Below are 24,734 nucleotides of genomic sequence, written 5' to 3' on the forward strand. Positions count from 1 at the left end.
CAAATTTCTGTATATCCTTCCAAAAATGAACCGAGACTCCAACCATCAGGGTTTGGCAGACTTAGCAATGGCAATCTAATACGTTTCTGCTTCCTGATAAAGTGTTTCTCCATCTCCCTTGAAAATTACTGCTCCCACGTCAGAGGCAGCAGTACAGATAGAGATCTGCCCACCACTGCCCTAGTCCACGGCCTGGGGTATCAGTGTCAGCCCTGCTTTGTCCACAATCTCAGCCAAGACACCAAGGCGCTGTCTGCAGGCTACGGAAGCATGGCCACCCATTTCCTCTGGCTGCCACTGCTGCAAAGTGGGTGATTTACCACAGAAGCACTCCATCTTCCCAATTTACAGGGGCACTCAAAGCAAAGGATGCCTGCTGAGAAAGTGGAAAGTGGGAATACAGATGGGTCCTGCTGCATACGTGTAAGGGCACAGCAAGGTACCACAGTCACCTCCCACCTGCTTGGGCAGGAAGGGTAAGAGCCGGGCAAGGGCTGCAGGAAGAAGGAGAGATGTAAAGTTCCTCTTTTTCTGGAAGCCAGTTTGTTGGCCAGAGGCTGCTAGTCTGCTCTGGGACAGCAACTTTTCTTAATACATGAGAGACTAAAACTAAAAAGTACAAGAGACCAAGGTAGTGAGATGCCTGAAATAGCACCCCCCTAAATTTCTCATGGTGTGCCATTCCATGAGATTATACTTATGTTCTGTTTAACATGAGGGATAATTTCCCCTGCTTCTGCTCCACCAAAGCAGGCTGCCCACAAGGAGGTGGCTGCAGTATTCAAGGGTGTTCTGCTGACCAGCTTCTAATCAAGGCAGCAGATAATTGTGAAGGAACCAAAAGTTCAAGTCTAGTTTGGCCTCTGTTCTCTGATCATGCTAACCCAGTTCATTACAGAGTTCTCCAGGCAACAGAGGGATGTTCTGTCTGCCTCCTTTCTCCCACAAACAGTTTATGCCACAGGTAATTCTTCTCCCTATCTCCATTCATTCTCAAGCCTCTCTCTCTCTTTCCCCCTCCACATTTCCTCTAGGCCCTACACCATCTGTGCAAGCAGTCCTTCTTTTTATGCACACTGTTGCATTCTATTCCATCTCTCTCTGTGATCTATATTTAGTTGTTTTCCTGTTTATACACCCCTCCAGAGAGGGGTATTGTTGAATGTGACTAGTCAGGAAGAGAAACAACGTGGTCAGAGCACAAATCCTTACAGAGGAGTACCAGGGATGGGAAGCTGTGCAGGACTTTGTGATAAAAAACTTTTTAAGATTAATTAAATGCAGAGATCTGCATATAAATCCATGAATCCCCTTAGAGCACCCTGATCAAAACCCAACAATATCTAAGCAGGGGAAGAAACAAAGGCAAGGAGACACATGCAAACTTTATTCTGACAGTGCACTTTTTTTTTTTTTTTCCCCCTCCATAAGATAAAACTCTTTGGGTTTGGAAGCCTTATAGTATTTGTGTCTCTTTGCCCAAACTACCAGAAACCCCTGAATATCAATTCAGAGTGCATACAAGAAGTATGCTCCAAGAAAAGTCTACTTAAAAACTGCTGGGGAGTTCAGTGTTGGTCCAGAAACCAAGTGCTTTAAGTGGAGGAGTAGTAAGCATAAAACTGGTTCTCTAGAAGGTGGCTGCAGTACCACTGAAAGCAGGACAGACAAGAGCACAAGAGCTCACCAAGGTGGGACAGTGAAGAACACCAGTGCAGTGACCAGGGAGTGTCTGTCTGATCTGAGAGACACTGGCACAACAAATAAATGGAGCGTTTCCCATCTTCAAGTTTCTAAGAAAAAGGAAATTCCCTGTGAGAGCTATTTATCATTAAGAAGAGGAGCCCAGTGGAGAACACATACATCTATTACTTAAACCAAAAGAAATTTTGCTTTGGAGTTTTCCCATTATAATCATGCAGATAGTTTTGATTATCATACAGAATCAAAAACTCTCATCGTTCTTAACGTTATGCTAATAAATGCATTGGCAACTCATAGCAAGTTTTGGGTGCAAGCCATTCACTTTCCCAGCACAATGAACTATGAAAGGAAAAGCTGGAAGGCTTTGTAAAGCAGCACAGATACTTGAAAAACCAGAGAGGTATGCAACTGGTGATTTCATATTTAAGCTATGTATGTCATTAGTAGATGGTGCACAGTGTAGATTGGAAAAATGTCAGTGCAAAGGCAAAAACATCTTTCTGTGGCTAGGACTTCAATGTGAGTGATGAGCTGGCCTGCTCATGACCTGCAGACATTCCCTGGCCAAAGGAGGTCCTCAGCCCTTGGTACAACACCAGAAGGGAGAATACATGGTGACAGAACAAGGGATAATGACTTTACACTGAAAGAGGCTAGATTTAGGTAAGGTATTAGGAAGAAATTCTTTATTGTGAGGGTGGTGAGGCTCTGGAACCTCCTGCCCAGAGAAGTTAGGGATCCCCCATCCCAGGATATATTAAAGATCAGGTGGATACAGCTTTGAGCAACCTGGTCCAGTGAAAGGTGTTCGGCCATGGCAGGGAACTTTTAACAAGATGATGTTTAAGGACCCTTCCAACACAAGCCATTCTACCATTCTGTGAGGAAGGGAAGGGCTACAGAGTGGAAGTGAGGGCAGCAGAAAAACCTCAGAAATTTCAGGGAAAGTACGTTTGCAGCATGAAATTATCTCCTGTGCTTGTTTGCTTCAGTTAGTAGCAAGAATGGTTGTTTATAAGATATTTATACAAGGTAAGTGGCTTAGTCTGCAGGATAGGCTTCAGCAGTGGAACAGAAGATGCATCTGAAGAAGCTGGGAAAAAAGATTATTTCATTAGGAGCACTTTTCAGGGACAGGAAGAGCCTCTTACAGACCAAAAGAGAAAAATCTACACCTGTGCGGACGGGAGACAATATAGGAAAATGGCTCAACCCTGAGAACAAAAGGGAAGGAAAAAGGTCAGAAATTGTTCATTTATGCCCTGAAAATCATTTTAAGAGGAATTTAAACCCTGAAATAGAGAAAACATTTTTTAAGTAAATTGCACAATATCAGTTTGGGGAGAGATTTTCATGAGTTTAGAAAAAAAAAAAAGAAGTTACCTTTTCAGTAATTTCAGTTCAAATGGAATGTAGCAGCAAGAATGTGAGCTGCTAATCTGTTTGGTGACCACCAGAACTAAACAATCCTCCACTCTGAGTCAATGAGAGGCTGTGTACCATTTTACGAGATCAAATTCTAATCCTCTTAGCATTTTCCATGGAAAAACTGCCATACTGTATGTATTTACACTATTAAATGCATTATTCATGTAAATGCCATATATATACACAAACAAAATATGTCTGTAATTACAACGTACTCCTTAGAAACGGTATCAGCTGAATCCTGTTCAGAAACTGTCCTGAAAAAGAGCAAAGACCACTAGGCATTATTTGCTTATGTTCCCCTTATTGCAAACAACAGAACAGACTGTTAAAAAGATGTGCATAATCTGGCTAAGTATAAAACATTTGTTACGTGTGCCCACACAATTCCCCTTCTCTCCTGTATTTGTACTGATGTCTCATTTGCAGTTCAGAGGTAAAGCGTAAGGAGGCTGGAAAAAGCAGTCAGTTTTAACTCCAGTTTGTGGGGCACAGGTACATAGTCAGGTCCTGGCTAAGAAATGTAGCAGCTTCACCAGGTGAAGTGTCACCAAGCAGAAATCTTGCTCTGCTATTTACACATCCAGAAAACTTCAGAAAATGTAAAAATTTTGTTGATTGACCCACTTGACTGTCAAACGTGCAAATACGAGACACCAAGGTAAGTAGTTTTATAGTGTTTAGTTATATGCAACAGAATTTAAAAGCAATTATTATAATGTACTATTTCAATTACAGCATCAGTAAACATCAGTATTCTTCCCAGACTTCCTTACTCCAAATATCCCTGCCTAAGAACTCCTCATTGCACCTGCAAAGCCTCTCTTGCCAGTCTAAATATCCACTTTTATCCAAAGAAATTAATTATTCATGTAATCAGAGCAACAATGTACTACCAAGACAGGATATTTCAAGCAAACACTGATACTCTATTATAATTCTGTAGCAAGGACTCTAAAACCTTGTAAGTTATTATACTGTGATAATTTTTTCTTATTAATTCGTTGTCAGCCTATACTTCTACTAACTTCTATAGGGTTTTAAAAATAATTCTACTGATAAATTAATCTTTTTTAGGTTCTGTGAGTTTTTTACTCCACAAATTATAGTCAAATGCCTCTTTTTCCCCCTTGGCACGTCAAATTTTAAGTGACTTCAAGCAAGTATCTTTAATAAATTTCCACACAAAGATGATCACTGGATTCCAAAAGAAAAAAATAACCAGTATTATACTGCATTGCCTGCCCCTTATAGCAAGAGCATCTCAGTAACCTTGATAAAATAGCACTGCTAGTGACTTCTTCTGCCTCACCCATTACATTAGAAGCAGGAATTGCTAAAACAAAAGAGCTTGCTTACTTGGTAGCAAGGGAAAAAAACATTAGTAAAAGACAGCACTATTACGATAAATGACATCATTTCTGGGGACTACAACATTTCAAAGTCCAAATATTTACACGGGTAAATAGACTAATCCACTTGTTCCTGCAGAAAATCCAAATACAATTCTCACCAGAAAAAAAAGAAAAAAAAAAAAAAAACCACCAAAACCCAAACATACACAACCACCCAAAAAACCCCCCCAACCCCCCCAAACAAACAAACAAAACACACCAAAAAACAAACAAACAAACAAAAACAACAAAACAAAACAAACCACTTCCTATTTTGCTTCCTGGCATCAAAGTCTAGCAATGTTCTGAAAAGACTGGAGTGAGAAATCCCCATTTCTTATCAAGCTGTCCCTTTCTCTCCCTCCATTTAATTTTGTTTCGTTTCTTTGGTGGCAAAGAAATAATGCTCCCACTCCCTGCTCCTTCATTTTGGGGTAGCAGTGCTGCCCTTTCTCTAGGCCCCTATTTTCAAGAACCTTACAGGAACACTATGTCTTCAGGAACACTATTTTTTCTCCCTTTCTCTGTTAAATCTGACAATGCTTCCAAAGCACAGGACCAGAAAGGGGTGTGGGGGCATGTATAAAGCCTTATTTTTTTAGGAACCTAGGCTAAAAATGAATCCAAATCAACAATACAGTTTTTCAGTAAATTTCCTGTGTTCACACAGATGACTACAGGACAGACACACAGCACACTGACACATCACCATTCCAGAAAAGTAAAGGAAAACCAGTGTAATACTCTGACATTTTGGTGTACATCCCTGCAGGAGTAACAGTAACTCATTCATCCACTATTACTGTTCATGGGAACATCAGCAGTTAAAGATTCACTTTGCTGGTTTTATTTATTAAATAAAGACTTGAAGAGTTTTTTAGTTTAGGAGGAAAGAACAAGACACTCTCTAAGATCCAAGACAAGGGTTGGAATTACACTGAAAAAAAAGAGAGATTCCTGATTTGACAGCCTCAATATATTTTAGAGGCCACATGGATAAAGTACTGTGATTTCAGACCCAAATGTATTGCCATTTTACCCTCCAACACTATCAAATTTAGCCTTCTAGGTTCAGAGGCTTGGCCAGAGGATAACTCTCTCTCACACATTCAGTTATGAGGACACTAATTTTGCGCTAGCCTAGAAGTTGTTAACAATTTAAGATGTGCTTTAATATTAAACTACAAAGATTTTGAGTTTTTTTGGTGTAGTCCTTGTTGGCAACTTGAGGCCACCAGCCAGAAGACCAAGAAGCCAAAGAAATTTACCTAGAGCAGGTTGTCAAAGCATTCTGCTACATCTTAAGTTTTGGAAATAAGGAAGGAAGGCTGCTCTATCAATAGCGGCAGCCAGCTATGGTGTTAAGTGTCCCAACAAAAGCAATACAAGTTTTCTCCTGATTCAGATCTCGTTACGATTCCAGGAAGGGAAAAAGAGCAATCTGATTTGTTTTTCATTTGCTTTGAATCATGTAGGTTTGTACTGGTTCAGGCTTTATAGCATTGTAAATTTAACAGAAGTAGCCCTTAACCACAAGGGTAAGGTGCTTTCAATGCAATATCACTAAATTAATACAGGCTAGTTTAAACTTTGTCTTGGAAATCACAAGATGAACAACTACACAAGTTTACTCCTTTCAGGAAGCTGAAATAGATGATAACTGAGCAGAAACCATGAAACTTTTCATGATTTCACATATCTAGAATGACAAGGGACCAAATCATCATCTCATTTTCACTGTTTTTTTCATCAAGGTTCAAAAGAAAACACAGAGGGCGAAAACAGAGGCAAAACAGGAACAGCAGTTGTCAAGCAACACAAAATGTTACCACTGATATATTTATTTCACTATTTTCTAAGATATTGTAGATGCCATAGTAACCATGCTCTAAAGTCAGAGTAGAAGTGCTGTGAAAATGTTGCTACATAAAGCTAAAATCCCAGACAGATAGACAGATGCTTGTGCTCAACCAGGAGCGGAGCTGAATCATAGGTATGAAACCCTCAGCAACACACTCGGGAGCTGTGAGGCAAGGGGACTCCCTAAGATTTTTTTCTGCTGCTCTCACTGAAGGAGAAATGATCACAAGGCATTTAAACTGCAGAAAGCCAGAATGCAGAGACATTTGAAGAGAAACAGGCAAACATCACTCACTCACATAATTGAACAGACAGTAGATAAAGTGTGCCCCTGCTGAAGTAGATCAGATGCGCCCATCTCCATTGCATGCCTCACTAGCAGATTAATGCAACACCCAGTTCCTTGTTTACGGCAACTATTTTGCATGAGAAAAATTACTTGGGGAACTACAAATATAAGATGGGGACTTTTCTGAGATATGTAGTAAGTACTGCATCTGGGATTTGCTCCAGAGACAACTGTCCATTGCCCAGCCTCAGAAATGAGCATCATCTCTGAATCAGCACTTCTTCAAGCAAAGCTTTGTTTTTCCTGATGACTGCCCAGTTACCTCAGTAAAGCGAGGGTGGGAAGTACCAAAAGAGAGACAGTACAAGAAGAGCAAAAACACGTGATTGCATTGTTTTGAGTCTAAAGCATAAAACAAAAAAGCTGAATCAGATGAATGATAGGGTTAGGGAGAAGGAAAAAGCAGAACTGTTACCTTACAGGGGAAACATCTGAGAAGGCAAAGTGAGTTTCAATAGACACCAGGAGGCAAGAGCCTGGTCTCAAAGGCACAGTTTCCATGAGTGTGGAGCATTTCCTCAGTCCAGCTGCGCAATTCTACACCAGTGCACAGCACATTCAAATCTTCAACCTTTATTTACAAGAGGGAAGAAAAGCCTGCATACAAGAGTAAAGAATCATATCCCAGGAAGGCAAAACAACTTAATTTCTTCTCTTCAGTACCAGAAAATGGGGAGCTGATGCGCCTCCCTGAAGAGATGATACACAATCCCGGACAACGGCAGCTCTCTGATCACCAGAAAGATAAATGAGTGCTTGTAAGACCATAGTGGTACTCCATGGAGAGAGCTTTATTCTTATTTTTCTCTCAGTCCCACAAATTTCACACAGAAGGAATTTAAAAGCTAGGGTAAAAGGGCAAACTTTCTCTTGGCTGTGGTGCATACAGCCTGTTAAATGTTTTGTAAGTCCCCACTTCCCTGGGGATAGGTTATAATTACCATGGTTGTGCCTGTGGTTAACAACAAGGAGGAAGAGATGAACAGAAAAAAATGAGGCAAAAAGTAAACCTTAAACTGATCAGTAGAAGAATAAGGGGTCAAGAGCAAAGAACTGACGTGTTTTTCATAAATAAAGCTCTTCAAAAAAGTTATGTTTGTGAAATGACCCAGATCATCTACATTGGAAAAGATTACAGTTTTAATTCATTCATTTGGCACATGTTATGAGAAAGGTAGAAATACTAAGTCAAAACCTTAAAACTTTTCTTACAACTCCAGGGAAACAACCCCTCTTATAACATGACAAATATATTATAGCATTTCTTTCAATACAAACATTACTCAAGTTATTTTATGGCTTCTTTTACAACCTGTTATGGAGAGAAAAAGTGCTTTTAAACCAAGCAAGGTAATAATTGCAGATGGTACCATTCACGTAATTATCTTTGTTATGGGTAACTTACACCCTTTCATAGTGGAATACTCATCTCCAAGAGTAAATTGGTATGTAAGCTCTATCCTGATATGCGGAGAGATTTTGAAAACGGCAGTTGGGATAAAACATGTATCTTTTGGCAGATAATCACAAGAGGTAATCTGTGCTTTGGAAGTGACAATCCTCAGAATCATTATTCCTTCTAATGTCCCATATAGGTTTTCCTGTCTGGGAAAAATGAAAAATTTGTTTGCTGGAACACAAAATCCCTTTTGCAAAGAAGACTTTCAGAAATTCATTTCATACCATCAGGCAAAAGATGCCATTAGACCTTTTTTTTCAGCACACGGTCTTTCAGAGGAAAGCAGATATAGATGGAGTTCCTCTGCTGTGTGAGAAAGGATGCTGCAGCATCAACGGCATTAACACCCGTAGGAAGGGAAAAGAAGACAACTGGATGCTGCCACAATTGTACTGGTGGAACAGAGGAAAGTAGGTGAATAAACATTATCTACTTTGCAGACAGTAAGTTCTGTGGCCCACCATCCTCATCAGCATCGCCACTTGGTTTATTATGTTGTGACATTATTTTTTCCACACAATTATGACAAGAAGAAGTGGGTGCACTTGAAGTATGTTTTTAGTATGGATTCTTCAATTTTGAAAATGGATAAAATCTTGAAATAATGAGGGGGAAATCTCAGCAACTGATTTTGGGAAACTGGTTTGTCTCCAGCCCTGCTAACATGGGTGATTTTTTTCTTGATCTATCTGTAGTTAACATGGTACGCACAACTGTCCTTTTTCAGACCAGAGAAAATGCCCCCAAAGTGCTCATCCTTAGGGCATAATGGCTTGATTTAGCCACAAAGCTAAGGATAATGCACATTGAAACTTTTTAAAGGAAAAAGCAAAGCCTCCCCTCAATCCCCCCCTGCTTAGTTTGACCTAACTCCTGCTTTATTAGCTGTATGTGTTTTCTGCCTTAAAATTGCTAAAACTTCACCATGAACAAAAGAGAATTAAATAATGAAAATATAACAGTATTATTACTTCTCACTGTGGCAGGCATCATAAACCTGGACAACTTCACAGTGCTGGAGAGACTGAGAGGGATTAATTGATGCCTGCGTCAGTGGGGACTTTCTGGTCTTCAGAACACACAGCACTTTTCTGCGTGGATTCATGTAACCCATTTCTTGAGTAAACTCAACCATGTGGTCCTCCTTTGGAAGCAGAATTTGAAGAGAAGCTGACAAAACGTAGAGGTAAGAGCTAAGATTAACTACCACAGTTTCCTTCCCTCCTTTTATGCCTATTTTACTGGTTTCCACATACAAAAGAAGGTAACTCTCAAGGGTACAAGAATCTGAAAAACAAGAACAGATACATTGTCTTCTCCACCCTTTCAGATTTAGGCACTGCAATGTGTTTGAAATCAGCCATACAACACCAACACATGAAAATCATTTGCATTTTGAAAACGTCTTGTTTTAGCTATCCTAATGGTGTTGATTTAATGGAATATTAAAGAGTTTGTTCTGGAATAAAAATTAATGATTTTACTTGCCAGAAAAGAGCTTCAAGTTTTTATGACATAATGAAACCCTATAAAAAAACTTCTGAAGTATGTTTTATTTAACATCTGTACACACTAAGTACTAAAAAAATTCAAATCTAGTGATATGAATTGGTCCTCAACTGTGTCCCAGAAACAATCTAATACAAAGGCTTGCTTTCAGATTACTCTTTAGTAATAATTGCAATGCATAACCATACAAGGATAAAGTAGGAACAGTGCAGACTAGCAGCAGATCCAGCAGGGTTGGAGAGATGGCTTTTCAATTAATGCAATTACAAAGTTTAGTTGCTGTCCCACGTATCTTCTAGTCACAGAGGTTGCATGATACAGGAAAGATTGGAATGGAGGTCTTTTGATACAGAAGTTTACAGCTAAGATATCTTTCAGAGTCACAGAACTTGTCCGTTAGTTGCTGGCAACATGAAGGTAGAGAAAAAATTGAACTGATGTAGGATTTTCTCTGTTACTCACTAGAAAAAAGCAACAGAAATTTCAAGAAAGTGGAAAAAGGAAAAAGTGAACGTTATAGATAAACTCACACATTCAGCTCCACACCCCCACCCCCTTTAAAGCCTTCAGTTTATTCATAACAATTCCTGACAGTAAAACTATTTACTGCTTTCTGCCAGTCATACACAGGCTCAGGTTTGGCCCTGCAGGAAAGAGGTGTGACACCTTGAATTATACCTGGACTTTTTACGAGTTCACATGTTAAGGTTTGATGAGTTAACTGTCATTTTGCCGATTACTATCCTTACTTACCACCTGAAGGCACACCAGCAAACTGTGTCTTCCCTTCTTGTCTGTGCACTGCTACACAATGCCTAACAATATACTGCAATCTGAGGAAGATTTTCTTCATCAGAAACTTTGTGGTTTTGTCTTCTGTGCTCTAAAAGGTTTGCATTTCCTCTACCCTTGAAATCATGGCTCTCAGCTAGAAGAGAGCAGTAAGTTCTCCCACAAATCACAGAAAAAGCAGCTCTGCTGAAATACTGATACATTTCAAATACAGTACACTTCAAAGCAGAGAGAGAGACTGAACAGCAAAGGATGGCTGGTCCATTCAGTCTTCCAAAGCCGTGCTATGGCCACCCCATCACCATCCATCCATGCACTCACTGAGGGAATGTGCACCCCAAACTGCGTGGAAGGCACTTCCCTGTGTGGGAATTGTAGCTGTCGTGCAAGGACCTTGAAGGGATGGATCACTTGCTTCCTTACACATCCTCAGTCAGAAAGCTATTTTCAAGGCAGATTTAGTGATTCAATTGTTCTTTTTCATTTCCTGAAACTTTGTTCTGCGGGAAGCAAAACTGTACTTTGCAAGAGCTGATGGTAACACACACACACAGAGTGTGTCCTGTGTGCAGAACCAACTGCTGCTTCTCTGAATTACTTGGAGTCTTTATTAACAGCAAATACTTTTACTGAATCCTTGCTGAACTGGGACAGTAAGTCTTGTTAAGTGAACAAAAGCAAATGACTAGCAAATATTTAGATGAAAAGTATTTGTACTTGAGTAACTGGTAAATCAACATAAGGAGGGTTTGTTTTCTGATTTCTGTCTTTCTTTAGAAATACTTTTAGTTACCTGTGAGGACACAAATGCAGAAGGCACACACAAAAGGAGTTTCCTCCTGAGACTAGAAGAAAAATACGTGAAGCAAATGTTACTACTACTAATGACAGATGTAAGAGAGCTAAACCCTCTGAGAACAGACTTCTTGTGCCACAGGGCCACACAGGACATCATACTATGAGCTAAAACTTAAAATAAAATTACATGTTTTTCACTTGCATAAAGCTACATTACTCCCAATAAATGCTAGGCAGGGGCTCAGCTGCCCACAGGTTCCTGGCAGTCCCTGAGGTTCAGCTCCCCATCTCCAGTGCTCCCACACACAGATGCTCCAGGCACAGGGAACCAGGGCATTGCCCAGCTCAGAGTGGAAGGGCACTGCCCTCTCCCTTTCAATCATTCCATCACTGTAGGCATGTGTGTGTCCCATCTGTGGATCAGACAAGACCATCCCACAACCAAATGAAGACCTCTTCTGTTCTGTGATGATCCCCTGACCCTGCTCTATGATGCCCAAACTTTTGTGTACCCTGGCTGTGTGACCAGAGCCTGCATTTAGCTGTGTGATCTGTGTCAGAATTCATCTGACGCTAGAGCCTGTGGATCAACTCTGTCAGCACTGGCTCGGATGCCAAATACCATCAGATCAAGGAATCATGCAGACACTGAGATGGTGGAAATGGAGCATAAAATGACAATTTGGATTGGTCTTTGGCAGGGTAGGGGCCTTTGAGATATAATTGATTTTTACAAGGGACAATTAGCATCCAAAAAACAAAGAGATACTCCCTAACAATGGTGCTGTAACTGGCCCAGGGTCTTGTTCTTGGAAGTCCCTAACCTTCAGAAAGGAGAAAAGACACTTTCCAATCTACCAGAAAGACCAAGGAAAGGAACCTGAACAGCCTTCAAATGCATAAAAATACTGATGCAAAGAAAAGGAAATTCCTTTTCACAGTTACATTGGGGAGGACAACAAGACACGGGCTTAAACTGCCTTAAGAAAACTTGTGTTAGGTATTAGGAAAACCCTTGAATGCCAGGGATAATGATGCAAAATATACCATGTAGAGAGGTTGTGGGCATTTACCACTGGAGGCTTTCAATAAGAGGTTAGAAAAATGTCTTTGGTGGAAGAGTTAAGGTATAGCTGATGCTGCCTAAGGAAGGAGTCCAGATTAAGAGTTTTTAGATGTCTTCCAGTCCCAATTTTCTGTGATTTTCCTGTGTAAAAGCTACCCTTACATCTGCCTGCTTACTTTTCCCTTTCTGTACCTTAGCAGTTAATTTGAGGCTTGTTGGAAGGAGCACATATCAAGCCTGAGGCACAAGAGACTTTATTTGGGATAAAGTCAGAAGCAGTTGGGGAATTGGGAGCAATTCCTTTATCGTGAAAGTGTACACATTGTGAGTACTGCCCCCAAAGCCAACATAAATAGGTAGAATAGTATCAAAGGACGTGAATATTTATCATAACCTTCCTTTTTTCAAATGAGAAATGCAAAGCACAAAGGTCTGAACCATCTGTAATGACACAGCAAGTTGTCAAAATGAGCCTGAAAAATGGATTTCCGGGCTCCTCAAGTGACCTATCCGAGGAACTACACTCTCCTCCTGCTCTTGCTCTCTCTCCCCTCCCTGCCTCCCTCCTCCCAGCAAGCTGTGCAAGAGTGCAAGAACTGCAGCATTTCCTCATCAAAGTCTTGCCTGCAGCTGGGGGAAGTTAGACACTACAATGCTGGTACCTTCTGCTGTAACAAGAACACACATCACAAAGACAATCATTACCACGGGGGGGAAAAAAACCAAAGCTGCCTCAGAACTTACACCTTGCAGAGATGTTCTTGGGTTGATAATCCCCATCTCCTTTCTTTAACTTTCCTTTATTCTGGCTAACATTTGACAGAAAGGCTTTATTCCTTTACCAAGTGAGTAACTATAAAAATAATAATTAAAAAAGACAGAATAAAGGACATACTGCTGATAAGGAACAGAAGTGCTCTTTTTACAAGTGCAGAAGAATTCACAAGCGTTTGCAAGCGAAGTGCTGTTGCTCCAGCCCACTGTGGAAAAGGAGCAGTCTAGCTCAGCGTTTTCTGGGCTCTTTCCTATGGCTGCTGTAACTTGACCTTGTAGGAAATCAGAATCAGAGACTGAGATTAGAACCAAAAATCTTTCATAACGGAGTATTACAAAGCCAGTGCCAGTCCTTCTGCACTATAACTTACAAGCCTGCATAGGCTCACTCCCATTTCCTACGTGCCAGTGCTGGAACCAAGGGAGGACCCACACTCGAATCATCCACAGGAGAGCCTGCCTCTCAAACTGGCCATGCTGAGGCACACCAGGCTCCAAATTAATTCTGAATTCATTTCCAAGAACTCTGCTAGGCTCTAAGCCCCATACATAGGTTAAACATGATTTGAATTCATCATTACCAGTAAGACTAAAAATGAATTTGAAGAATTAAAGTGAAAGAATAATGAATTAAAAATAAATCAAGAATACAAAAGTCAGAAACATCTCCAAAAAGAATAAAAAGCAATGTTTTAATTGGTTGTTTTCTCAAAAGAAAACAACAACAACAAACAAAAAACAAAATAAAACAAACAAAAAAACCCACAACAACCAAAAAAACCCGCTCCTGTGTCATCAGAATAAATACTATCCCTTTCTTTATATGCTTAGGCATTTCCTAGCTTATTCCAATGACATATTTAAATTCTGATTTATAAATCAAGGGATATGCTCACTGCCATAAGATGCATTCCACTGGGTCTCAAAGTCTTTAGCAGATCCTCACTGTGTGTACTTTATCCTGATGGTTTCACATTCATGTTCATCCACACTCAGCAAGAACCATAAACAAAGCCCTTTCTCAGATGCACACATGCAGTTCCCATTGACTTTGCTGGATTTTCAGCTGACTTCAATCAGAACTCTGTGCATGCAGAAGGGCAAAACTTGGCTCTGCACAGTCAATAAAATTACATCACTAGATACCTTTCAAATTAAGGGCAATGCAGGCCATACTGAAAAATAATATAAACTGAAATTCCCAAACTGTAGCCAAATAAATTCAAATTTCAGCCAAGTTTTTCCAGAATAATAAAAAGGGCATGCATTTTAGGCAAGATGAAATGAAACCCTAATACCATCTCATTTACCAGAGTGCACTCTGCCTCTTTCAGCAGGACAAAGTGTGAAACCCAGCTATTTACACAAGGTGATGATCTTGTTTCAGGTATACCAATGACATTGGCATCTGAAACAATCAAGTAAAGGTTACAAGCTGTGATTTGGATTTGCTAAGTCCTTTTCTGCAGCTGTATCCTGGCCCTGTAAGCAATGACTCTCTTTGCAAGTGAATTTCAAGTATAAGATACCACAGTAGAAAAAGTAATTAATCATAATATTAATAACTAATATTGTATTATTTTTGAATCTATTCGAATAGTGGTATTTTAAATATATGAAATGCTTGAGCCTAGGAGTATCTATCTTAAAAGCTTCAACCTTCATTCCCAACTTGCCAAAAGAACAACTTAACAAAAATCCCACACAACCTAGTAAAAACAGTTCCCTTCCCAATTTCAAATGACATTGTGCAACACAATTTATGCCAGGTACATTAGCTAATGCACCCTAAGCAAAGCAATGCCCCATGTGTTTTTTCCGAATTTCTTTCCGATATTTTACTTTTACTCACTCCATGATGTAACAACCCGTACCTTTTTACTGCATCCTAAAAAACGTCTACCTACCAGGATGAAGAATATTCTCACTTCTAAAAAACCATCTAACAGTAGGCTTCCTCACACTCTGTTTGTCTGATAAGCACTTGTTAGCCTGCAGTTACAAATTCATACACAGAAGTACTCAGGGATGAAAACCACAGAGGAGACTTGATGTTCATGTTTGGTCATCGCCCCCCGCCCAAAGAAGAAACATCTCTGATGATTTTCACACTTAAACAGCAGAACAGATTTTATGAACAATTTTTTCTTCATAGCTGGAATAGCCCCTGTTCTCCACTCCACTGTAATACTGAGTCACTTTGCATCAAGCTGGTCATTACTGACAAGCCTGGGAAGAAAAGAGGAAATGGATGAAATGCTCTGAAGCTACGTGTGTGACAGGGTATCTATCAGCTTGCTTCTTGAAGCAAATCATTTAAAATCAGAAAAAAAAAAAAATCATTACAATACAACTCACATAAGAGAAAAACTATTTCAATAATTATTGAGAAAGTCCAGTAAATCCAACACTGGTGGTCGAAGGGATTGCAAAGACTTTTTCTTTCTTATGCTGAGCCAAACTGATCATTCACACCAGATTATCCCCTAAATCATATAATCAGTATGGTGGAATCTGTTTCTCCTGAACTATAGCACTGTCAAATTAATAGTTATGAGGTCTGGAGGGGCTCTGCTCTCTCCAAATCAATTCCCCTCCTAACATCCCATCCTGACACTGGTGGCCTGTGAAGACACTCCCGAGTTTCAGAACTCCTCCATGTGACTCCAGGTCTACTTCCTGTGGGGTCTGTTGTAGCATGAGCTTAGAAAATTTAAAATGTGTTACAAGGAACACTTATTTGAGCCTAAACTCTGTGATTCTACACATTTGGGAATGGAAAGGTATCCCCGTGTCTCCCCTCAGTCCTACTGGGATGTGACAGTTCCAAGGAGAGAGTCACTAGTTTGTTTTAAATGCACAGTATATCTACATGATGATGAAAATATAAATCTACATGATCATTTTTCAAGAAAGTTGATTTTAAATAGTTAGGAAAGAAAATAAAACCCAACAAAACACACAGGTCAAAAACTTAGCTTTTCAGCGTGTCCTGTTTAAGCAATGACACATGAAGAACTTCATGTTCAAACAATTACCTGGTGCTTTAAATAGGACACTAAGGGAATAACATTTCAAAATGTATTCACACAGCACGAGACTAATCCTCCTCCTGGGAGTACCAGTGCAAATCAGAGTAACTCCTCAGAGGTCAATTGAAGTACACCAGCACAAGATAAATTTGAGACAGAAGGGAATCAGACTCCATCTACCTCTATTTTAATGCAGAGGTTGCAGATCATCTGCAATGATAAAGTGACCAACATAAATATAACTGACATCTATTCAATTGATCTCACATCCTGCCGACTATTCACAGCTCCAAATACAGGGCTGAAGAACAATGGTTTGAGGAAGGCAGGCAGAAATCCGGGTTCTAACCCATTCACACATTCCAATTTGCTAATACCTCCTACTTGAACTGCCTTCAGCTCCTCACACCGCTAAATCATCAAAGGTTTAATTTGACATTGTGCCCCCAGCTCCTGAAGAACAACTCCTCCTAAAACAAAGTAAATGACAAAATACCAGGAGAGATGCATGGGAGAGAAGATAAATGCAAAATATATGTGCAAATAGGAGAACCTATGGAGAAATAATCAAGAGAATCCCTAACGTACCACATACGTATGAAAGGCACTAGCCAATTGCTTAATTATTTGGAAACCTAGTACTAAGAAAGAACGGTATGCGTGCAGGGGAAGACTAAAATATGAGGCTATTTCGAACTGTGGTGTCATTTGTGCTAATTTAAGTGGATCTGTAATTATTTCCTACAACTTCATGATGTCCTGAACCAGCTCCCTCCTCCCCTTCGAGGCTGATAAAAGGACTCTTGGCAACACACTAAATATATTATGCAACGCATTGAATACTACCGAGAAAAAGCACTGAATTACACTGAAACAAAGAACATTAGGTGCGAATATCACCACCTCCAGGGGAAGAGCACCTTTAACTACTTATCACATCAGTAAATGCAGGCATCCTCTAGTACCTCTGCTACCCGCACCTAACAGCATTCGCTACATTTAACAAAGTTACGGCGAATTTTACCTCAAATCTGCTCAGGCTCGAGCTCTTTGACCGAGACTTCTTGCGGAGATAAACCGAGAAGAAGCGACGCACTGTGAACTTCTTCATGTTCATGTCCATCGCCCCGTCCCAGCTGCGGCGCGGAGCACGGAGGAGCCGCGGGCGCCGGCGGGGAAAGCTAGCGCATCCCGCTTGCCCCCTCTTTATATCCACGGGCGGGAGATCCTCCGGGCCGCCCGGCTTTGCTCATGGAGCCGGGCACGGCCGGACCCGCCGGAGGTGCCTGTCGGGGCCGGCCGGGGGCTGCTCGGAGCACGAAGGCTCCGCGCCGCTCACATTTCCGTGCGCCGAGCCCAACTCGGTCCCCGCCGCCCCTGCCGCCGGCCCTCGGCCCCACTGCGCCCAATCAGGCTCCGCTCGGGCTGCACGCAGAATCAGCGCCGGCGGATGACAGCTCCTGCGTCCCAGGCGTAGCAGGTTTCAGACAAATATTGGATGTGTCTATTGCTCTGCGCTCCCTCTCCTCTCAGTCAGGCTCTTTCAATTTCCTGCTTTCTGAATCACATGGGGAATAGGCACATGCTGCACTTCTGTTTTTAGCTCAGAATTCAGACGCTGCTATAATTACTGAGGGCTGTGGTGGTCAGATCCGAGAAGAAATCATCTCCCCTGTGAGAGTCGCTCCTGGAAGAAAGCTGAAAGATGTCGTGCCCCCACTGCCAGAATAGAAGGGTTTGAATCTCCTTTTTTTTCCGGGGAGTATGCGAAAAAACGCTGTCCTCGCCCCACCCCCCGAAACCGAAAAGCTCACCGTCCTATTCACAATCACCCACCTGCTTTACGTTGAAATACCTAACACTGGCACAGCTCTGAAAATAGAAAGCACAATCTAAATGGTTAAGTATTACTATTCTTATTGTACTTCGGCAGGGAGCTACAGCCCATCTAGGAGGTTAAGTATGTACATCTATTTACGGGCTGTAATTTTGAGCTGCATGGCAAGCATGCAGACTTACAGCCGCACCCCCACCTCCCTGCAACAAAATCACATTTTTCAGCTTTTCTTCAAAAACTGATGGATCTCAGTGTGTTCCTAAGGGCTTTCCCTGCCTATTGCACACAGTTCAGGCTCCTTTTCCATGGCAGCCTTCCGTTTCTGACTACTAAGGAGCACCCAGACATACCTTTCTCCCATAACCTCACATGAAAAGGGAATTACTCTGATGACTTATTAATGACTGAGATAAATAAGCCCAGGGAGAGCGGACATCACTACAGCCTGAGAAGAGCTGAAGATTAAATGACACTACCTCTCAAGTCCATCTGCTCTAAAAGAGAGGTGCATTTTGTTCTGCTTGCATATCTGGGCTCTGCTGTGAACTACCTTGGAGAGCAATGCCTGTCAGTATCTGCTTTTTTCTCAGGTTCTCTGTCCCATTCTTCTGCCTAAAGCCTGCCACGGTCTATGGTCTCACATGGCCTCACATCCAGAGAAGTATTAACAAGGAAGAAAAGAAAAAAAGGCATGTATGGTTTCATTTAAAAGGAGGTTAGATTGGAGAGGCTGCCATTAGTGCTGGGCTCCATAATCTCACAGAGCCTGACTCTGCTATGCCTGGACCCTGGTGCTACCCCAGCCTAAGGTAACTGTTCCACAGTGACAGTCTGGACAGTCTGCTTTTTCCTTATCCCTTCACAGCACACCTTTGGATTCCTTCTCTAATTCTCTTAGTTTGCAACAAAAATAACTTTGGGGGTTGCTTTCACTGTGCTGCCCCAGTGCCAAGCCATGTCAAGCCTAGGAGCCCTTTGCCATTACAGTTCCCTTGCTTCCCCAACTAAAGTTCGTGGAGCAGAGGCAGGTGTCCAAGAAGAAAACCTCGGGTATGTAAAGGTACACCTATGCACAGGCAAAACAACGAATAGGCTAAAAGTCAATTTAGGTGGTCAGCGCCAAAATTACTTGCTGATGCAGCCTCTCTAGTCAAGTTTTGTGTCTCTTGACAACCTTGCTGCAGTAAAATCTGCAGTGTCACAAAGGCCTCAGGCACTCAGCTGATTACTTGACCTCCTGCTCACCTGTCCTGACACACCATACAGCAGCTGCTGCTACTTTTGTCCTGCCTTTTCCCTGGCAAAGAGGTGTCCTGCCACAAGCTGGACCAGGCTTTGTGCTGGCATAGGCTTTTGGCAGACTTCCCACCTGTGTAAGCCACTTGAGCCTAAAATAGCAACCACACAAGTCCAGGGTAAGGTCCCTGAACCCTTCCTGTCACGGATACATCCCTAGTCACGGACATCTTTATTAATGCAGAGGAGGTGATAATTTCCCATATTTGAATACAAAAGCTGCCTGTAATAAAATGAAGTATAGGAGTCCCTGTTACTATTTACTGGCAGATTTATCACAGCCTTTCCTCCTCATTACATTGGTGGTGATTTCACATACAGGGACGTGTATTCGCCATTAAACGTGCCTGCACTGTAATAAACTTCCAATAAAATTACACAGGCCATGACTTAACACCTAATTATCAGGTATGCTTATTACATTCAGAATTTTGTTCTTTACCACATTTTTTTTTTAATCCTACACAATGTATTGGCAATTTATTGTGCACGTCAGAGCAAAAACTACCTTTGTATGCTAAAGGTTAGACAACAGCACTGAGCACCATGCCCAAGGATAGGAAGTAACTCTCTTACATCCCTGACATGACACAGGCATGGAAATAGGCATGCTCTTCTTGTTTTCTTACTCTGCTTTCAGACAGGTGATTAGGGATTAAATACCGAAGGACAACCAATCACCTTCGCTCTACTGAGCAGCAGTGATATTGCAGAATACATTCCAACTTCTGCAAAAAAGCAAAGGCAACTGAGATGTGAAATTTACATTAAAAGTGTACATAAAAAGTAAAAATGCAGAAAATAAACGAAACACATGTGCATGCAACATTAAAGCATAGGGATGCATATATGAAAAGCAAATTCTACTACAGCTCCATGTGGCGTGCTTCAAGACACTGAGCTTAACTTTTCTTCAGAAAAACAAATAAGAGACATCAAAAACATTAGCTCAAACTTTCACGGAAGTCAGACAATAACCACTTTTCACAGTGATTCTAATAAAGAGGTGCGAACCAAAAAATAAATGTGATTAAATTGGAACATTCAGCATAACATTTATAAAAATACTACTGTCAGATCAATCTACAATGTGAAATATTAAGTGCACTTAGAAATTCATGTCTTTAAATTATTTATCTGCTCTGAGCAATTTTAACTGCTGAGGAACTAGATGGAGGGAAAAAAATCTCCAAATATCTCTGCTTAAGGCAACAATAAATAACAAAAATGGTGGAGGGGGCATATGACATATTGGCATCAACCAGTAATATTCATATCTCATCTGTATTCTGAAATACGCTTTTAAAACTAGAATCATATATGCTGTAACATAAAATAAATAAATACGATATCATGGCTGCCCATCCTCCCAGTGAACTTAATAGCAAAATAAAGTTTAATTTAGTTGGAAAAAGGCTTTAAAAAAACCCCAAACCAAAAAGCTCATAGCCAGGATTCAAGACAAACTCTCAACAGGAATCACCAAATTAGCTATTACATAGCCCGGGGTTGAATTTTTAAAAGCTAAATGGAGAATTCCTAATTAATATCTAATGAAAGCAAAAAGTCCTTTCCTCATAAGTACAGATGGATTATACCAAGAGCAGTAACAGACTGAAGGACCCAGGCTTAGAAGAGGAACAGGGGGCAGCAGAGCAGCCTGAACAGCGCCCAAGTGAGAAGGATGCCAGTAGCCAATGCCAGATGAGTCATCAATTTCTAAATGATAGAACATGCAAGTCCAAGACATCTACCACAAACTGGATGATATAATTACCATGAGAAATTTTGTGTTACAGTGTTACACAGAACATCAGGCCCTATGTCAAAATTAGGCCTATTTTTTTATGTGAATCAACAATTTATGAGCAAACCCAGAATGACTCTGTTACTTAAGTGAATTTAGCCATCACTGTAAAAGTAAAAACTATGAACTGATAGTATCTTCCTTGAAAATGCAATCAGTATTACCAATCCTTCCTCAGTAAATCCATCAGAAAGCCAGAAAAAAATCCAGAGAGAAATAAGAAAACAACAGAAGCAGAGAGAACACAGATAGAACAAATAAGATTATCAGAACACAACATGCAGAGAAAAGGAAAATGAGACTCCCACAATAGAGGCCCAAGAGACAATGCTACAGAAAAGGTGAATTACACAGTGCATTTATGCTCTCATCAAAGAAACTCAGGAGCAAGAGCAGATGTTTCCAAGAGACACCAATTAGCTGAATAAGGAACAACACTTTCCCCCCGGTGGTTAGATTGTATACGACTCTTTCAGTGACTGCTGTTTCCTCATCTTGAATGCTGGACAAATTGCCATATGGCTTTTGTTGCCTCAATGAATACGTAAGGTGGCTATTTTTCTTATTGATGTTTCTTTCAATAATATATGATGGGCTTTGCCCAAAGAAGTGCTTGGGCTTTGCTCTCATTACACCAATGTGGGTCTCAGCCTTTCCAGCTGCTGTACATAGTTAAGTACCTTGTCCTATTTAGCACACACTTACTTCACTGGAGTTTTCTCTCTCAAAAAGGCACACTACCCTGCCAGCACTGCAGAATACAGGCACTGACTTGCCATCTTTCACCAGCATTGACAAGCGATCAACCATGTTGGCTGAAAGGGGATACAAGGGAATAGGCAGGAAAGAAAGTGCTTTTTCCCCTTTCTCCCACCTACTGGCTGTGTATCACAAACTTCAGTAATTTTGATTCCTTTCTGGATATGTTTTATTCCAGTGGAGGTGCAGGCTCCTTCAGACATCTTGCAAATTAAAAGCACTGGTCAGAAGGAATGAGAAAGCGAAGTCACACATCTTGTCTAACTGGGTCTGATGAACTGGCAGGAGACAGGCTCCTTGGACACAGTCTTCTCTAATCCCAAGAGAAACATAACAGCCCTACAACTCCTGTTTGATCTTGCACTTGTAACCTCAAGACAAAAGCAGAGTATCTCTCATACCCACGTCTATGTAATTCCCCTGTTGCTAAAAGCATCATCTAACACACTGCCAATTATATGAAGAGTAACTAGTATAAATAGAAGTGCATCAACCACAGGAGAGTGGCTTTAAAAAGACTTGTTTTGCTTGATATGGTGACATTCCACTTAGTGGATTCCATTCAACACCTTTAAACATTGCTAAAATGGGCATCAAAATAAGCTCATAATAGATTTGAACTCTTTATTTTGCAGAGATGCAAGTAGCTTAGATGGAGATGAAAGTCCTCAAGAGTTTTTAATAGACTACAAAAACAGTAAGTTCGAAAAAAAAATTGCACAGTGGCATTAAGAGGGTGAACCATCTCAGTGCCATGCTGGAGCAGAACAATCATATCCTGAGCTGGAAAGGATTCACAAAGATTATTCAGCCCAACTCCTGGCCCTGCATATGACAGCCCCAAGAATTCCATCACATGTCTGAGAGCACTGCCCAAATGCTTCTCGTACTCTGTCAGGTTTGGTGCTGTGACCCCTCCCTTGAGGAGGCTGTTCCAGTGCCCAACCACCCTCTGGGTGACAAACCTTTTCCTAATATACAAGCGAAATCTCCCCTGACACAGCTTCATAGCATTGAGGTCTCCTTGGTTCAGTTGCCTAAAAATCTTCCTCAATTCCTCCCAAGCACCTAGCAGTTACATGATTATAGTGCTACTTTCAGACTACCAAGTGAGCTGCACTATGAGGACGTGTGGCTTGTTCTTATTTGTGCAGGGAGACCCAAGAGTGCTGCAGAAATAATAGTTCCAGTAATAAGAAAACAATATTTGATTGAGTTTTCACCAGATGATAGACATTTTAACTCTCACAGAAACATCTTGTGTTAGAGCTGGCACATCAGATTGGCAAGTGTCACAGCTGCTGTATTGACTGCTCCCATATGTGCTTTGCTTCTCACAGACTCACGGGAACGTGCAACAGCTCCACTGGCCACACACACGTCAGTCAGCTGTGGAGTACTTTCAGGATGGAGACTACCATGTCTAGCAATCTGCATGGAAGATTATCAGCCCCACTTTTCTTTTTTTGCTTTTTAGCAGTGTCACTGAGCATTTTACTTTCTTGGCTGATACTATATACCGGTTTTACTGGATTTTGGTGGCTTAGATAGAAATATGAGACAAAGAACTCAAAAATCCAATTTCCTTTGCATAAGCTTCTACTCCAACATGAAGGAGATTGCTGAAGATACAATTCTGCTTTCTTTCCTTTGGACAATCAGAAAGTCATTCTGTTCTCCTATAAAGGACTGGAAGCTTTCTGGAAGGAAGGATGCTACTTAGTAACAGAAGTTTGAACGGTCTTATCACATGAATATTCATGAATATCACTTTGAGCGAACATTATACAATAGAAAATTGGATAGAAGAATTTCATTATGCACAGCATATGTTTACTGTTTATTCAGGCTAGCCATGAACAGTATTAAAAGGAGAGGCATTTGTTAAAAATCTGCTAATAAGCAATTTTCCCTTAGTAGGCTCTAAAGATATCCTACACCTAACAGGGGAAATAGTGCATGGAACATTTACTGGAGCACCCATTTCTACTTCTGATAATCATTGACAGAGCCAGCTGACACTGCAGTGAGCAAAAAAACTATATCACTGTTTGCCATTGAAACACTGAGAAACACGAAAGTGCATAATGGGACTTGTAAATTTTATTCTAAAAAGTACCAATTTTAGGTATTTTTTTTTTCCTTTTAATTATTTCATAAAACCACACACATGAGGTACAAAAGTTAACGAGGTATAGAAAAGCATCATATTTAGCGGAAGTGAGTGACCTGAATTTATATCCTTCTTTTATATCTAAAACTATTTGTATGACCTCAAAGAACCTTGAACTCTCTAGCTATGCCTAGCTCCAGGGCTTGTACAAAATCCAGCCACGTCCTGGATCCTCTATGAGAATGAGTGTACAGATTGCACCATTTTCCTCTTATTCTTCCCAAATGGCATCTCCTGTCCCCAGTGCAGAAAATACCTCCTGGTATTTTCAGCCAGAAAATAGAGACAGAGTGCACTCTGACAAGTGGCTATGTAAATTCAGGGCCCTAAAATGTTTGAACCTGCACTGAAATGCAGAGAAAAACCACTCATTCAAATCTCCTTCTGTAGAATGGGGCTGGAGTGTTCTGCCACTGCATGACAGCTCTTTCCGAGAAAACACAATGATTGATATTACGTGTTTCACAGCTGAAATTTTAGTTGAAGGTTGTCACATATTTGCTAGATTTATTTACAGAAACAGATTAACCGTGAGTAATGCCAAAGAATAAACCAGGGTGACACGCAAATTTACCTTGGTAGGCATTTCATCTAGCAGGACAAATGACACATGGAATATTTTCAAAATATATTACATACCTAACACACTGAAAAACTTGGGCTTAAGGTTGTATGAACACCTACCCCATATCAGACA

At 40.8% G+C, this 24,734-nt stretch overlaps 1 protein-coding gene across 3 annotated transcripts in view; it reads right to left on the minus strand.

Annotated features, from left to right (window-relative positions):
- The window catches only part of RPS6KA2 (ribosomal protein S6 kinase A2), a 292,629-nt gene that overhangs the window by 141,455 nt on the left and 126,440 nt on the right, over positions 1-24,734 (minus strand). The window contains exon 1 of one of the 3 annotated variants that reach the window (XM_040059467.2): positions 17,190-17,427. The exons of the other annotated variants lie outside the window; for them this stretch is intronic. Coding sequence (XP_039915401.1) covers positions 17,190-17,288 — 99 coding nt within the window. The 5' untranslated portion in view covers positions 17,289-17,427. Of the gene's footprint in view, positions 1-17,189; positions 17,428-24,734 lie in introns of those variants that run through there. 3 annotated transcript variants of the gene reach the window in all.

This window comes from Hirundo rustica, chromosome 3, assembly GCF_015227805.2.
Source record: "Hirundo rustica isolate bHirRus1 chromosome 3, bHirRus1.pri.v3, whole genome shotgun sequence".
NCBI lineage: Eukaryota > Metazoa > Chordata > Aves > Passeriformes > Hirundinidae > Hirundo > Hirundo rustica.